At 35.9% G+C, this 17,781-nt stretch overlaps 1 protein-coding gene and 1 long non-coding RNA gene across 6 annotated transcripts in view; one reads left to right on the top strand and one right to left on the bottom strand.

Moving 5' to 3' along the window:
- The window catches only part of Phm (Peptidylglycine-alpha-hydroxylating monooxygenase), a 69,974-nt gene that overhangs the window by 34,306 nt on the left and 17,887 nt on the right, over positions 1 to 17,781 (top strand). For all 5 annotated transcript variants that reach the window (XM_067111586.1, XM_067111589.1, XM_067111587.1 and 2 more), the window contains exon 3: positions 10,165 to 10,322. In XM_067111586.1, coding sequence (XP_066967687.1) covers positions 10,165 to 10,322 — 158 coding nt within the window. The remainder of the gene's footprint in view (positions 1 to 10,164; positions 10,323 to 17,781) is intronic.
- On the bottom strand, positions 236 to 17,073 carry LOC136843319 (uncharacterized). The gene is made up of 3 exons (XR_010854524.1): positions 16,551 to 17,073; positions 693 to 1,083; positions 236 to 460 (listed from the first exon to the last, which is right to left on the bottom strand). It is a non-coding gene; the product is annotated as an uncharacterized lncRNA (long non-coding RNA).

The following is a 17,781-nucleotide window of genomic DNA, read 5'->3' as shown; positions in this document are numbered from 1 at the left end:
ATATATATATATATATATATATATATTTCTACGAATAAGCCTTAGATACTTACTGGATTCTGGGCGGCAACGGATGATTGCAGGGAGTTCATTACATTATCAAGAAATCTACTATATTCTAACTAAAAATCAGACTAATAAGACTGGTTAAGGCAACTCCATAGATGAATAAATCAAGGGAGCAATGCTCGCTTACGGCCTTCTTCATGTGAAGAAGATTATGTAAACTCAAGGGTTCTCAATTAATTATATTTACATAATAAACACAGATCAGAAGAATGAAGAATTACTGGGCAGGTAATAACAAGGTCCTGCTAAATGAATGAATTCTACACGAAGATTCTACGTCCATGATGTCTTCATAACAGGAACATCACAGAGGGGTAGATAAAAGTGGGGGTCGCGTAAGGCCACTGCACATGGGGTAGAGCCAAAATTTGGTTTCACACCCAAGGCCGATCTGTAAAGAGATGCACAACGGTTACTTGCAAAATAATAACAATCTCAAAGGGAACTGAGGGAGTGCATAAATGGTGCCAAATAACTCAGTTCATACTAAATGCGGAATTAGGTTAACACTTAATACTTCAGCACAATTACCGAAGGTGATCGCACGTTGGAAATAGAAAATAAATCAGACAGAGAATTAACAGGATCGTGACTGACTAAGAAACCTTATTCTGGTACATTACCTTCGTCAGGACGACGATTTCCTTGCTCAACAGGGCGTCGGCGCTGTAGGGGGGGGGGAAAAGAAGGGATGCCACGACAGAAGTATACTGATCCGAACCTCGAGTTCGAACACGTGGAGGGTACAAGGGACAGGCGGAAGTCAGGACATCTGTCTTCTATGGAGTTCTGAGCACTCCTCTCTCTCACTGCTGTTTCATTGTCCATATATAACCTCAGGGGATTATACACTGGCATCCTTTGTAGATGGCGTGAAAGTCAATCCCCGCCTCGTTTTCTATAATGCTATGCACGTGCGTCATTCCAGGTTTTCATGGCAGCACACTCTTTTTTGGCTCCTCCCCTTCCAGTCATCCAACACCAGCGAGGAATTTGCATCTTCGAAGGCCACACCTAGAAATCAGGATCTCAGGCAGTCATTTTGAACAGAGAGAGGGATTAAGGTTTACCCATATAGGGAAAGGAGAGAATTGGTGAAGGGCTAAATGAAACCCACAGTTCTTTTATTTAAGAAATAATTAAAATAAATTTTATTTTTTTATCTGTTACGTTATTATGATAAAAAGCTGGTGATGTTGTTTGGAAAGAAGTTGCCTTCGTAGCAATATATATATCTATATATATATATATATATATATATATATATATATATATATATATATATATATATATATATATATATATATATATATATATAATTTATATATTATAACTATATATAATAACCATATACATATATGATATATAATATATGCATATATATATATATATATATAATTTATATATTATAACTATAATATATAATAACCATATACATATATGATACATAATATATGCATATATATATATATATATATATATATATATATATATATATATATATATATATAGATTATAATTACAACTGAATGTCATGGAAGACCTATTTCCCTGGGGGAGTCTATGTGAATCACATAGCCTACCTCTACCTTCAATACGGCCCAAACCCACAGCTGAAAATACCTCTTTATTCTGAACACAAGTGTTATGGCAGGTGCTACAGTGAATGCCCCTTTATAATTACACCATAACTAGTCATTTTTAATGTTTCATCGTAATTGTTCCCGCTGTACATATGCTTGCTCTTATTCTTTTCCGAGCTTGAACCTTCAACATCAGTACAGAACAAATGCACGGGGACCGAAAGTTACCAAGCGCTGCTGAGCTTATGCTACTGCAACATTCGCCTAATTCCCCACAAAACGACTGTTGCTACTTCACGTATATTATATTTACCAAAAATTCTAAAACACCTCCAATGGCACTACAGCAACCCTGCCCACAAAGTTAAATGACTGTGTGCGTGTGTGTATGTATGTATGTACGTAATAAATATATATATATATATATATATATATATATATATATATATATATATATATATATATATATATATATATATATATATATATATATATATATATATATATATGTAGCCCAGTTGAGATGTAATTTCACTGCTTACCGGTTACCACAAAGTCGAGATGTCCCATCTATTGGTAGTATTGGTAGCGACCGCATCAAAGGCTGCTCGTAGCGCATCTCAGTACTCACTCACTCTGCATTCTCTCTCTCTCTCTCTCTCTCTGGTCTACAGCGAAACAAGCTCTACCCAAAATAATTTGACAAAATCTAACATAACTACATTGCAAGAAATAAGAGATGGAATAAATGGAATATTAAAGTTCCCTAAAGATCATCCACATTATAGTCTTACACTGTAACTTGCAATAGGTCAAAATAAGTCAAAGTCCAGTACATTCCCAAAGAGTACATCTTCAACTTTTTTCTTAGCGAAACATCTGAAGAGGTCAAATAAATTCCTTATTAAACCAAAAAGCATAAAAATAAAGATATGGGAATTCCTCACATGTTACTCATAAAGTATACATTATACAATAAATGTTTAAAAAAAAATTATACAAATGGAGAAAAACAATCTACATTTTGGGAAATTGAATGTGGATCCTACCTCCAAACAGCAATGTTCACAGTCTTGAACGATAAATCTCGACCCACAAACTCTTCACCTGAAGACTTCTAATGTTCAATGTTGGTCTTCAAATGATTCTTTTTCCCATATCTAATCCCTTCACACCCTGGGACTCTGCCCAAAAGAAACGCACATACACACGTTTCCCACCGGGACCTGGACATTTCCAGCGAATGCGCCTACGAAGTCATGTGACCTGTTCCCACGTCTCGAGAAACCTGACGCCACAATTTTACTTAATTAGGAAATGCATCAGTTAATGGCTTAACATTCACTCCAAGATTTTGAGAGTTTTCCTCCCTACTTGTTAATTAAGCATTCACTGTGTATTGTAATTCATAACAAACTTGTGACCTATAGGCATATATATTTCTATATATATATATATATATATATATATATATATATATATATATATATATATATATATATATATATACTTACCTAACAAAAACCACCAAACATAAGAGTCTTATTTAAATCTATATAGAAGACCTAGATCACACAGGCCACGAAATTTTCCCGAGTTCAGTTGTTTCATTATTCTGAGGAAAAACTACAATTCTGCATAAACCCTGACTGAATTTTACTTGAAATACAAATCACTAGAATTGTTCTCTAACTATCGTTATTAGCATTAAACTAGAATGCGCTCAAGTCAAACTCAAATATTTAATAGAAAAAATTATGGAACACAGCCTAAATAAGAGAACAAACATCCAAATGCAGGAAGGAAAGTGATCCAAACTTAGAGGAAAAGATAAAAAGCAAAAGGAATTGTATTCCTTTTCAAAATTACAGTAAATCCTACAAAGGACTTTTTATCAGAAATAACCAAATATTCAACCTAAAGAGAGAAGTGAATATACACAACACCCCTGTATACTGCTTTAACGATTCACATAAGAAAAACGATTAAAAAGATGCCTTATCTACACTTGCGATGGCTTTTGTTACCGGATGTAAAGAAAAAAAAAACCAAGGCTAATGAAGCACTCAGTCTCGTACAGCAATCTTTTGAGCGATCAGTGCTGTTGTACAAACGACTCAAAAATACGAAGAATTCTAATCTAATGTGTGAACTTACAACACTGAATAACGGTCAGCACGAACCTCGAAAGCACAAGGGTTTTGTTTAAATAAAGATAGAAGCCGTGAATTAACAGCATTCTTGTGAGTAGCAAAAAACACAGCATGAGACCTTGATAAAACCCTTGACTTTTATTAGTAATACTGTTCACTTCTTCAATGAAATTCTTTCGATCACGTACGTCCAATATAACTTTTTTCCTGTAAAATTTCTCTTAAAAGAAACATTAAAAGCAACAAAAATAACAAATGCGTTTAAAGAAATTAAACCAAAACAAAATTATACGGTGCAACATTTTAACACTCAGATTGAGAAATACCAATTTCTGTCATAAAAGGTAGAACCAGTTAATAAAAGGAAGAATTGTGGAAGAAGTCTGCAGTGTTTGTTGGTGACATTCCAGTAAAATTGCAGAAACTAATGAAAGGTCTATTGTTTTGCAAGAGAAAGCTTGAAGTTAAATCAGCTAGAGTACAATACTTCTATGTACAGGATGGCTGAAGAATGAAGTGGTTGATTATTATAGAGAGACGAGAATAAATGTAACGGACAGTGGTAGGAAGAGAATCAGTGAAGGAAGAGGGGGTTCCAAAAGGTTTGGAGGTGCGTCTAGGAGAGCAACAATTAAAATGCACTAAAGGATTTTTGCGCCTACGCTCCCTTGGGAAAACTAGTGATGATCTGCCTAGTAAATTTAGTATCGGTGGTGTAATAACGACTGATAGTGGGACAACGTAGAGATAGCCTACAATACCGAAGTGGCGCAAACAGTATGAAGGTTACCATACATGAAAAGATGGAGCAGAGTGTTTTAAACGGTTTAGTCGTGAAAGAACGGGGGAGGATAACTTGATGAAATGCACCTTATTCTAAAGTATTGAGTAACGAGGAGAGAAATTCCTAAATAGCGTCGTTAAGTGTGAATGGCAAATGTGTCCGCAGAGAACAAGGATTCCCATCCTGTTGCTCGAGAGCATCGGAGCGTAAAAATCGTGCTCCGGAGCACCAGCTCTTTATAAGCCTAATTCTAACAGAGATGATGCTCTAAATGCGAAGTTTCTCATCAGTTATCGCGCAGAACTGTTGGTTATAAATGTATAATCAAACACTAAAATCAGCGTGTTTTGCAATTAGTCATTCGTTACCTATGATTTTTACTTTACAGCTGAAATGCTTGTGAACTGCATCAATTGGAATGGGATGGAATGGAATATAGAATTTAGGCCAAACGCCAAGTGCTGGGATCAATGAAGTCATTTAGCGCTGAAAGGGAAATTGAGAATAAAGGGTTTTTAAAGGTGTAACAGGAAGGAAACCTTGCAGTTGCACTATGAAACACTTGTAAGCAGAGGGTGGAGAGTAAGTGGAAGAAAGATTATATGAATGGAGGTACAGCAAAAAGAATGAAAGGGGTTGCAGCTACGGGGCGGAGGGACGCTGCAAAGAACCTTAAGTAATGCCTACAGTGCACTTCATGTGTTACGGGGAACATAACACTTATGAATATCCCCTGGCAGTCTTCTCTTAAAACGAATCATCCGGATTCAGGATGACTAACCCTTTGAGAAACTTTAAGGGAGCAATCGTTTGTACTGAAACATTCCCTGTCGCCTTAATTTGTGAGAGATAATGCAGTGATAATGCAGGTGTTGAGAAGTAATAGTTCAAGTATAAATATTGTACCCGTTGGATTTTTGTTGCTAATCGAGACACACTGAATTCAACAAACAACTCCGTTCTATTTAAGCTACGTCCCTCTTGAGACTTGCAACATATTACTTTAAATGTCCGATGGTTTTAAAACGAAAGGTTGGCCTCAGTTTGTGGTTAAAAGCACACTGTTAACAGCTTAATCACTTCCGTATGATTCACCAAATTTATATATATATATATATATATATATATATATATATATATATATGTGTGTGTGTGTGTGTGTGTGTGTGTGTGTATATATATATATATATATATATATATATATATATATATATATATATATATATATATATATATATATATATGTGTGTGTGTGTGTATATACAGTATATATATATATATATATATGTGTGTGTGTGTGTGTGTATACATATATATATATATATATATATATATATATATATATATATATATATATATATATATATATATATATATATATATATATATATATTGTGTGTGTGTGTGTTTTTGCGCAATCACTTAGGTGCCTCTCTAATACAGCTGAAGATTGGATCATATCGTGGCCTGTGATTACCAACTCAGTTTATCCTTAAGCTAAAATTACCCGAATTAAAAGAAGGAAAAACTGACCATCTCCAGCTGCTCTTCAAAGGATTTCGCCTTGAACTTGAGAAGATGGTTTGATCGTGTACGTACTCTCTCCACGGTAAGACTGATTTACAGTATATACTGATTAAGAACACCGTGTAGCCTGCTAGTGGTAAAGTATGTCCAGAAATTAACAATGCAAATGTCTAGAGAAATAAGCCTATTATGTTTGACATTCAAGGCTAGGGTGACCAGACGTCCCCCTTTGCGGGGGACAGTCCCCCATTTCGAATCTCTGTCCCCCCAAAAATCACTACCTTCGGGGGACGTAGTAATGTCCCTCTTTACGGAATCTGCCCGTCATGTGTCCCCCATTGCATATGCAAATCATAATAAACTGCTAATTGTTCAAAGAATCAGAAAGTGAATAACCTTTCATAAATAAAGCAAAATGTGAAAGTGATGCCCAGTGTATAAAGTGCATGTACTTTTCGGTAACAAATGGTGGAAAATATGATACTGAACGTCATTTAAAGACTAGCAGGCATAAACGTGCTGATGCCTCCGCCTCTTCAAGCAAGTCAATGACCACATTCCTGCAGAAGGAAGGATTTGGAGAAAAAGAAGAGAATTTGGCAGCAGCAGAAGGAACTTGGGCTTATCATGCAATGCAACACAACCTTTCATTCCGTTCTATGGATTGCACTTCCAAGCTTATTAAAAAGTGTTTTGACAATTCGTTTGCAAGCGCTCATACCAAGACGCAGGCAATTTTGAACAATGTTTTCCTGCCTGACGCCCGAGAATCCTTAAAAGAGGATTTGTCTGAGGTAAATTGTGTGACTTTATATTGTGACTGGAAATATTAAATTGTGTCCCTTATTTGTTAGATACTTTTTGCTCTGCCGTGGTGTCAGGGTAAACATTTTGGAAGTTAAAACTGTAGGTGGAGAAACGAGTGAATATTTTCATACTATATAAAAGAAACTCTCAGTTCTAATGAACTGTCCTCTAAACTGTTGGCTTTGTGTGCTGACAACAGAAATCGCAATTTTGGTGGAGCATCAAGGGGAGGCAAATATAACGTTTTTTACCGGATGCAATAAAATATAGATTGTATGAAAGCTGCATCGGACTGTCAACCTGTAGATGTAGAAGTAATAACAGTGAAGATATTTTCATTTTTCTACATTTATACTGTAAGAGTAGACCAACTGAAAGAAATTTGTGAAAATGTTGATGTACACTATCAAAATTTTTTAGGATATAGTAAGAAAAGGTGGCTTGCTTTAAGACCAGCTATTGAGAGGATTCTGAAGTTATTCAAACCTTTGAAAACATATTTTTTGTTACAGGACAAATGTCCCATCCTTCTTGAACAGTTCTTTGACGATCCATTTGCTGAAATGTGGCTTTTTTTGTACACAAATTACAGTATTACATGATTGCACATTGAAGGTAGAGTCCCAAAAAGTTTCTATGATGGAAGTTTCTTGTATTTTAAGAGATTTACAAATGAAACTGTCAGAAAGAAAAAATGAGCTATTCACCCCAATCATAATAAATACGATGCTTCGAGATTTAGAAGGGAAAGGATGACAGTGAACTTTTTGATGAGGTTACGTGTGTTTAGGAGTTTTTGACAAATGAAAAGATGCAAGAATAGAAGGACAGTGATTCGGAAGTGGATAAGAAATGGGTAGAGATTTTCTCTCTCTTTTGTAATAAAAATATTCCTTTTTCAAACATTTCAAAGCTTGTTGAGTTTTGCCGGTATCTCCCTGGGTCCAATGCCCCTGCAGAGAGAGTATTTATTCTCTCTAATGAAAAACTCTTGGACATCAGAGAAAAGTTACTTCCAGCAGGTAACCACATTGAGGTCTGCACTAATAGTGAAATGCAATTTCGAATCGAGTTGCTCTGACTTTTAGGATTATCTTAAAACGCAACCCTCACTCCTTAGGAAAATAAAAACGAGCCAGAAATACACTTAAGAGTAAGGGTTAATGTAAAAATTATTTTGTTTTGTTTTACTGTTCATAGAATCATGTCTATAGTTTCTCTTTTATGGTATCAAAGCATATATTTTACTATTGAAAGTAACTCTTGCTCTGAATAGGCTAAATGCTGACTGGATCATATTCTCTCATTTATTCAAATGTTTGTAAATATATCTAAATACATAATTTTTTTGAAGAATAAATCTCATTTGTCATGATAAAAAAGATCAAGCAGCTGCATTCTCTCTCTTTCTCTCTCTCTCTCTCTCTCTCTCTCTCTCTCTCTCTCTATATATATATATATATATATATATATATATATATATATATATAATGCATGTATTAGGGTTATGCTTATGCATAGCATATACGTACTTGTTAATTTATTCGGGTGTCCCCCTTTCATATCTCAAATAAATGGTCACCCTATGAATCAAGGCCAAACAGCAAAAATATACTTCCTGATTAATTAACCTCAATGTCAGACAAGCAAGTGTGCACGACAGAGTAAAATCTAAAACGCATAACCGGTTTAGAAAAATCACTAATTTCATGCCGAAAACATAATTATTTTTTGTCATGCTATTTCCCGTTCCACTACATATGCACACGCACTGAAATTTCGAAAATTTTCAAATAAGATAATGTGCGCTACAACAGAATATTTTCTTTTCAAACATTATTATTATTATTATTATATGCACATATTGGGAATTTTGGGGCACCGGTGCCCTCTCCCCTTGATCATGTCCATACGAAAGCTATGGCTCGCCAGAAATAGACAGCGTTTACCACACCGATAATTTTCTTAGCAGTAATTATAGATAATACCTGGTTTAGGGTTTGCTGATTAGGCCTGAATTTATTGGCGCTTCATACAGTACTGGAAGCTCCTGAGCACTGGAATCAATAATAATAATAACTCCAAGACCATTTCATTTTTACACCACAAGGAGATGCACAATTTCTAGTACTACTTAGTGTGACAACATGGCCTCAAAAAAATGTGGATATTAATGTTATGCCAAGTATGCAGCATATCTAATTCTTTGGAAGCAACCAACAGAGGTGCTAATGGATGATTCATATTGAAATATGAGCATTTATAAGACTGCGAAACAGGAAACCTGTTTACGATGGTCTAAAATCTAAATTATAGTCACGACTTATGGGGTGGGGGCGGGTGTTGGTAAAGGAAACCACCATTTGGAACAACCCTGTCTAAACGATCAAGGTCTGGAGAGGGACCGAGGTGGATGGTGAAGACCTACTACAGTAGACACTTCGATTGCATGCTGTACAATCTTACTTTCTGGACAGCAACAGTCACTAGTAATGACTCAAAAGGAACAAAGTACCAGACCATTGCCCTAAAACACACCAGGACTAGGCTAGGCTCATTAAGGTACCATCAAGTAGCAGTCCGTCATCTTTAGTTTGCGAAGAAAAAAATAGAAAGTTTATATTCCAAGTGAAATGCAGTACCAAGAGTAATTTCAACCAAACTGACACGTCAATTTTTCAAGGCTGCCTTAGTTGTAACTCATTAGGTCTAAAAGGGCACCACTTGAATAGATTGTTTCTTGTGTGCATAATGGATGCCACATAGATAATATACAGGCACAGCTTAATTATTAGGACTAAAATGACAGAGAAACCTGTGAGGATGAAGGTAGGACTGAAAATGATGCGATTTGTAATTACTGCAAACCATTTGAACACGCAAAGCATTTACATAATCACCAGTGGTTTGAAAGATGCTATTAAAAACAGACATGGGAACTGTCTGCAACTACATAACGAATGTTTTGACTGACGTTCCACCAAGTCTTTCTATGAAGATGTTCGTTACTTCATATTTTTCTTGTGATTCTCTCTCTCTCTCTCTCTCTCTCTCTCTCAATCATGAAAAAGACTGCAAAGCTACCATGTACCAGTCTGTCGTTTCGGCCGTAAGTCATTAAGACCGTAGCATCCAAAACAACGTAAGACGTTACGTCTTACGACCTAAATGACTAACGGCAGAAACGACCCGAACTCCCATGTAACATGATTGCTAGGCCTAATTCTTTTGTCATTTACAGCTGCCTTCGAGCCTAATGCTACCATGGAAACAGCTCATCATATGCTTCTGTACGGCTGTGAAGAACCGGGAAGCGATGGAGATGTGTGGAACTGCGGAGAAATGGCACTAGCACAACCTGGCATCTCCTCTGCACCCGTGTGCCGAACGGGATCACAGGTTAGTAAAAGTTATGCTAGAGTATTTGAATTTGTTTTAAAAGCTGTGGAATTTTACACGAGCAAAGAAACCTACTCAGTCTAATTCATGAAAGTAAAATTCACGTATTATTGTGCCTATCGTGTACATATACTGTGTAATTTTTATCTACATATGTATAATCATACACACTTCATCTTTGAAGAACATTAAGACAGGAACGAAGGAACGGGTTTCAAGTTGCTCTGATTGCTATGACTGAAACTAGATACTGCATTTCATTTATGACTATGGGACAACAGGCTGCCTTATTAAACAGCAGCCAAATCAGTCATGTGTTCAACTAATTACGGCTAACTTGTTTAAGCACTGGATACCTACGACTTTAGCCAACTGCTATAGCCTCGGACACGTCTTTGCATTGCAAGATATTCTTGCAGCCTACCGACTAAAGGACGGTCAGATTTCATGTATAATGATATGCACAGAATGGAATGGAATATAGGGTTTAGGTCAAAGGCCAAGCACTTGGACCTATAAGGTCATTCAGCGCTGGAAAGGAAATTACGAGTAGGTAGGTGTGAAAGGTGTAACAGGAAGAAAGTGATCTGGTTAAACTATAGTAGCAAGAGGAAAACCTCGCAGTTGCAATATGAAATAATTATGAGAATGTGGATAGCAAGATGGAAGAAATATGAATGGAGGTACAGTACAATGGAATGAAAGGGGCTGCAGCTAGGAGCCGAGGGTATGCAGCAAAGAACCTTTAGTAATGCCTACAGTGCACCCCGTGAGGTTTTCGATGGCACTAAACCCCATATGCACAGAAAACAATTATTAAAATACACAGGCAGCAATGACGAATACCGCCAACTGTGGTCGATTTTTACTTTTAAAGATGAAATCGGACGAGCTGTTGCCATGACACAACAACGAAGCCTTCAGACATGTCTGCGTCAAAAGTTTTCTCCCAATACCATTTGAGATCAAACAGCAACAGGAGCAAAGATTCAGGGTTTCTTAAAAACCCTCCATAAGATAGTGATGGGTACATGCACACAGTAGAATTTCTTTGATGTTATGACATACCCGAGATACACGAAACATGCAAGGTTAGGTGGACATACTAGTGGAACACAATATTACTAATTATTTCTTGTATCTATACCTTCCGTTCGCATTATGGGAAATTTGAAATGAACAATCCGAATGCTGTAAACTACGAAACTTGAAATATTATTAGAAATGACAGAAACTTGATGTTCAAAAGGAAATTGAAGAAATCATTCAAAAAAAGGAACTGTATCGCCAAGGGCATGTGGATATCCTAGATAAATTGAGAGTTATATGAAAAAAGACCCCGGCCTAATGAAACAACTAAAGACCTATTGTTAGGTGGCCATAAACAAACGAGATTAATGAACATGGAAAGCACGAAATGCCTCGAGTATGGCTTTACGAAACGCTGACTGACAGTCCAAGTAAACAACCTTGGACTCGCAACTCAAGTAAGAGGAATGCCAGATAAAAAAAAAAAAAATCGTTAATTTCTCTACAAACTCTATGACACTTTGACCGATGTACACCACATTTGTGACCGATACCAAGAGAACAGAAACTTCCCCAAGTTTCACTGACACGTGCTTATATATAAACGTCTTCAGTCTGTCTGTCACTATTTAAACGAGGAAATTTGACATCAAACCCGGCAAACAATAGGAAAAAAAAAACTGACATTCATACCAACTCCGTACTGGGTGATCACGAAGAAAAACCCCGACGCTCCAATGCCCGAAGGCTCATCGATTTCTCGAAAAAGAAATATATGAAGTACAAATTTGAAACCAATTATAACAGATGCCTATTTAAAAGACAGCTTGCACCTGGCCTCTTCCACCTGTCATTTACTATTTGGAAAAATCGTTTTCGCACTAATTGGTGTGCTGGTGCGTGGAAGTACGTAGGAGAGAGAGAGAGAGAGAGAGAGAGAGAGAGAGAGAGAGAGAGAGAGAGAGAGAGAGAGAGAGAGAGAGAGGATTAATGTCCTCTTAATAGCCTTTCTCTCTCAAAGCTCATGGCTGTATATAATATGTTCTCGTTTTCTGTTATATAAAAATGTTTTAGTCTAATGGCAACATCTAACATTTTCATGATGTTGAGAAAAAAAATATGCACGGTGTACATGAGTAAATAATGAAGAAGACAGTGCATCTTCAATGAATTAGAATTAAATATACGGGTTACAAAAAACAATTAACAGTCTTTTGCAAGTCCTGTCTGTCCGAGATCCAGAGCTATGATAATACGCAATATTTTACTAAGTACACTTTCTGTGAAATTACTTTTTACACTATTATACTCATTCTGGTGGAATTTTAAAGCGGAAAACCTGTGCTTTAATGAGTTATGTTCATAAATAACAAATCACTAAAACATAGGTTTTATATTGCAAGTTAAAGGTGACAAAAATGATGAAATGAGGCATGTGCATCAAAAGTGACACGGTGGTTGAATGTGGATGACACATTATAGCATTATATATAATCCAGAGGGTTAAAATGGAAGTAGGCCAAAACATGTGTTTCACCTAACATTCTCTGTCATCTCGTCTCATCATATCTCCACGGCTTAGACTTTGGGTCCTTTCACAAAACTGACATCATATGAAAATGGCCCATACAATTTATTCACAGATCTCATGTCCATTCACTTAAGGTCCTGTCATATGAACAAAGCATCTTTTAGCATCTTGTCCCAGAGTTGCTCCAAAGCAGCAATTAGTGGCTGCAAAAGTCAAGATGCCCAAACGCGCCATCTTGCAGTCAAAGATTTGCTCCTTTGCTTGGGGAGACTCCAATACTACGCCACCTGATCAATATAATTCAAATCTATACAATAGAATCCTCTATTAGCCGATATCGTAAGGATTATGTTTTATAGCATTTTAGAAAAAATATAACCCTTTCATCAGTTCCATAAAACAACAATTGTCAGTTTAGCAGAGACTTGGCTTAATAATAGGCTAGTTTTTTTTATAGCCTACCTACAAAAGACTTGCAAATCCCTTATAAGGATAATGTTCTAAATGATGACCTTATTTCAGAAACGGAAAATATTAAGTAAACAGTATTACTTGGATAAAAGAATATGACAATTCCCTGATGTAATAAAAGGGCCTATTTGTAGCAGAAACAATTCGGCCTCTGTGACAGCATCATCACATAGTTATACCCTAAAATAACTAAGGAGCTTTACCCGTTTCCATTTTAAGGCAATCTAAAATATATATTAGTTATACAGTACTGAAATGAATAAACAAAGCTAATTCATGTAAACTACATAACTATTCTTGCTGAGAAACATAATCAATTACTGTTATACTGGTGCTATATTTTTCTTCATCATTCAAATATTTTCTACCATATAGTCCTCAGAAATTCCCAGTATACCTGCTTCAGAAAATATGACTGCCTAGGGATAATTCCTTCTCTTGGACTGGGGATAAAACACCTTGTGACAGGTAAGGGAAGATGTCCTGTAAGGTCACAGTTACCCTTGTCAGCTTAAGGACATCGCACCCTTGGTCAGGAATAGTGTCCCTGGTCAGGGACACAATGTCCTTGGTTAAGATAGGTTTTCCACCACCCAAAAATCTGGGTTTCTTGCTGTAGTCCCATATAATCAATTATATAAATTTATTTGATGTTTCCAATGCAAGTTTATATTTATACAATTTGTCGATTTCTCTGTTGTTTCTCCCATATATGAAGTCAATATTCAGGGAACATTTCCTCACGTTTGGAGTATCCCAAGTTCGAAAAGATTTATTTCCAATAGAAATTACTATAAAATAATTTTTGTGTGACAACGAATCTATTTTGGAAAAACAATTGTCCAAAAAAATTATGGGTTAAAACTAAAATTTGTACCAAACTGCAATTATCTTATAAAGTAGGCACGTGCTTAGGCCACAGGACAACACTTTTTCAGTTGCAGGGATGTTATTCTTCTAATTTAAAAAATACCTCAGGACAACACTATTTAGTTACCGACCGTTATGTTATTCTTCTCATTTAAAAAATACCGACGATATTACCCCTGGACTAGGCTGTTTATTGTGAAACTTCAAAACAACTTTGATGGTCAAGGAAAAATATCTTGTGCCTTGCTAGAGGTAATACCTTATTCTAATCATGTACTGCTGTGCGGGAAGCGTTTAAAAAAGTAAATTCATTTAAGAGCACACATACCCACATAACACTGATCATCAAGTGCACAATCAAATATACTGCAAGCAATATCTTTTTTTTTGTAATGGTGGTAGTCAAACCTCCAAGAAACCCTAAATATATGGAAAATTTTCAACTAAGCCTTTACTGAAATAGGACGCCGCCCCCCCCAAACAGAGAGAATGAAAATTTCAGGAAATTACTGTTGGAAAATCATGGAAATCATGAAAACATCATATAGGCTTCCAAAATTGAGAACTTATGAGAAATGAAACAAGGAAAGTGGGTCTTCTTAAGCACAACTGGCTGGAGGAACATGAAACTATTTTTTTCTTTTTTCACAAAACACAGCCTCTGCATAATACGCAACACAACAGTAATTACATTTTCAATTTGCATCAAAATCTCTTAACGCAATATTGAACTATACATTTACATAAGGTATACGTGAATTTCAATGCTACTGAGATAAAATGGTCTTTGAAATCTTATTATTATTACTAAATCATTATGTTTCAGTAATACAGTACTGCATATAGTGACCAATTTTATCTGTTAACACTGTAGTAAAGTATAATATATTTTTCAGTACAATTTAGCATAATCCAGGCGCAAGTGAGACCCACATAATTTTTTTTTATATAATTTAGATGGAAGTTACATATGAAGTCTTTTTCCATTTGCTGAGTTTAACCCTTATTAATTCACGTAGTATACAACGTACAAAATGAAGATTAACCGGTGATATGGGCAGCAAGTACCAATTTTTGTAAGATGAAACATGATAAACAAGAACAGGCCAAACCAATGAAAGCTGAACCTAACCTCACCAGTTGGTTGGTCACGGTTTAACTTGTGAACGTAAAAAAGCATATTTAACCAGTGCTTTTAGTCTTATTGTATAACTTTACCTTCGGTTAAAGTGTTACAAAAACAACAATCAAGTTTCACCTCCAAGCTAGGCCTATAGCATGTAGGTTACAGTTATTTGAAGGCATATTAGTAATATACTATATTTGCATTTTTCACGTAATAATGAACCATACATCATTTCCACTAATTTCTCGTTTTGGTGAATTTCTTCCTATAATTAGTGATGCAAACCACTCGTTTTAAAGAGCAAAAGCTAGTGTTAGGGCCTGTAGTCGTTCATGGCACCCATGCGCTTACGCTATCATAAAGACCGAATCGTTTCTGCTGTAAAAAGGAATTTTTCTTACCAGAAGGCAGAGTCAATATATTTTTTGCTCACGTTGGATACTTAATACTATGCATTTCGTATGTAAGTTTATAAATTAGAACAAAATAATCATAGACGTATGACAATGCAAATTTTCATTGTACTTTACATAAGTCTGTAGCCTATGTGTTATAAGCCTAGCCTTTCCTATAGAAACTTATTTTAAATAGGCAATTAAAGGATCATTAAATAGTAAAACGTTTCCATTGGGCCTATACCAATTTGAATCACATTGTCGTCGGATGGAAACTTACTTCCAAGGAAAGGTGCAGATCTTTGGTTGCAAGGTGATGATCATCTCGTGCAATTTCACATTCCACAACTACTGGAAGCTTTTTGGGCAAATCTGGACTCAACAAGCAAAAAATATGCAGGTAAATGTGCCCATGTGGCAGCACCTTTGGTCTGTCCTGTGAAAACATGGGGCCACGGCAGTCAACTGTAGCATTTATAACACACACATATTACTAATAAATCCTGGTTAAGAAGTAACTAACCTCTAAATGCACCTTAATAAGAAAAAATGGTACTGGAAATTACTGTTTCACGCACGCATTTAACAGAGAAAAATCTGGGCTAGGCTAATAGTCCTACCCATGTGACAGAACCTTTAGGTCACCTAGAGAATAAGATTACAGTGGCAATTATAACAAATACATATTACCAACAATAAACCTCTAAAATACACCTTATTAAGGGAAAAAAGCAGGAAATTACTGTTTCATGCCTGCATTTAACGGAGAAAACGCTCGACTAGGCTACTGGGCCTCGGCTACCTACCTTCCTTGCAGATGTTGACCATGTCACTTCATCAGCTATTTCGCCACTTGTTCGTTTCCCCTTGGTCTTGAAATTCAAACATATCACTGAAACACACTTATATATACAAACAGTATTTCTATCTATTACTTCGAGAGATTTGCTTTCAGGCAAAACCCTCTTACTTCTATCCCACTGGATACTAGTTCCCTCTCGCGGGATTCAGTGGAATTACACCTCCACAGGACGGATTCCAAAACCGAGATGTTACTGTTAAAAAAAGTTATGTTTACCGATATGTCGTTCGAAAATAACTGGAGTCTCACTTACGTTGAAAATTCGTTAACTTTACGAGAGAAATCAAATAATTCCTTGCCTCAATCTTAAATGTGTACAGGTTTAAAGGCTTAACGAACAGAGTGCTCACGAGTAGGAGTACGAGATAAAATCGACGAGTTGTAGGTGCTTTTATGCTAAGAAATTTCTGAAAATGGTTTATTTCTGAAATTAACAGGTCCATACAACACCTCTCCCTCTTTACCTTTGTAACAGTTGATCTGAGCAAGACCAAACAGACGGCCGGTAAGCATTAATCTAACGTAGGCCTAACGTTAAACCCAACTAAGACATTGTTAAAGATATATATTATATATATATATATATATATATATATATATATATATATATATATATATATATATATATATATATATATATATATATATATATATATATATATATATATATATATATATATATATATATATATATATATATATATATATATATATATATATATATATTTTATTACCTTGACCAAGACCTGGCAACATGCATTTAATATAGTAGTCTACCTTAGCCTGGAAAAAAAACAAATCAGCATCTGTCACATAACTGACAGTACTGCCATAAGGAAACCGTTTAAAAAAAAGTATAAAATGCGCCGAAGTTTCTTCGGCGCAATCAGTTTTCTGTACAGCCGCTGCAGCATATAACCAAGGCCGCCGTAAATAGGTCTGTCTTTCGGTGGTCTCAGTATAATGCTGTATGAGCAGCGGCCCATGAAACTTTAACCACGGTCTGGTGGTGGCATGTCCTATATCGTTGCCAGAAGCACGATAATAGCTTGATGTAACCTTAAATAAAATAAAAACTGCTTAGGCTAGATGGCTGCAATTTGGTACATTTCATGATTGGAGGGTGGATGATCAACATACCAATTTGGAGCCCTCTAGCCTCAATAGTTTTTAAA

The sequence above is a fragment of the Macrobrachium rosenbergii genome, chromosome 11, assembly GCF_040412425.1.
Source record: "Macrobrachium rosenbergii isolate ZJJX-2024 chromosome 11, ASM4041242v1, whole genome shotgun sequence".
NCBI classification, from domain to species: domain Eukaryota; kingdom Metazoa; phylum Arthropoda; class Malacostraca; order Decapoda; family Palaemonidae; genus Macrobrachium; species Macrobrachium rosenbergii.
The sequence above is the reverse complement of the archived record's forward strand: the minus strand, read 5'-3'. Positions and strand labels throughout refer to the sequence as shown.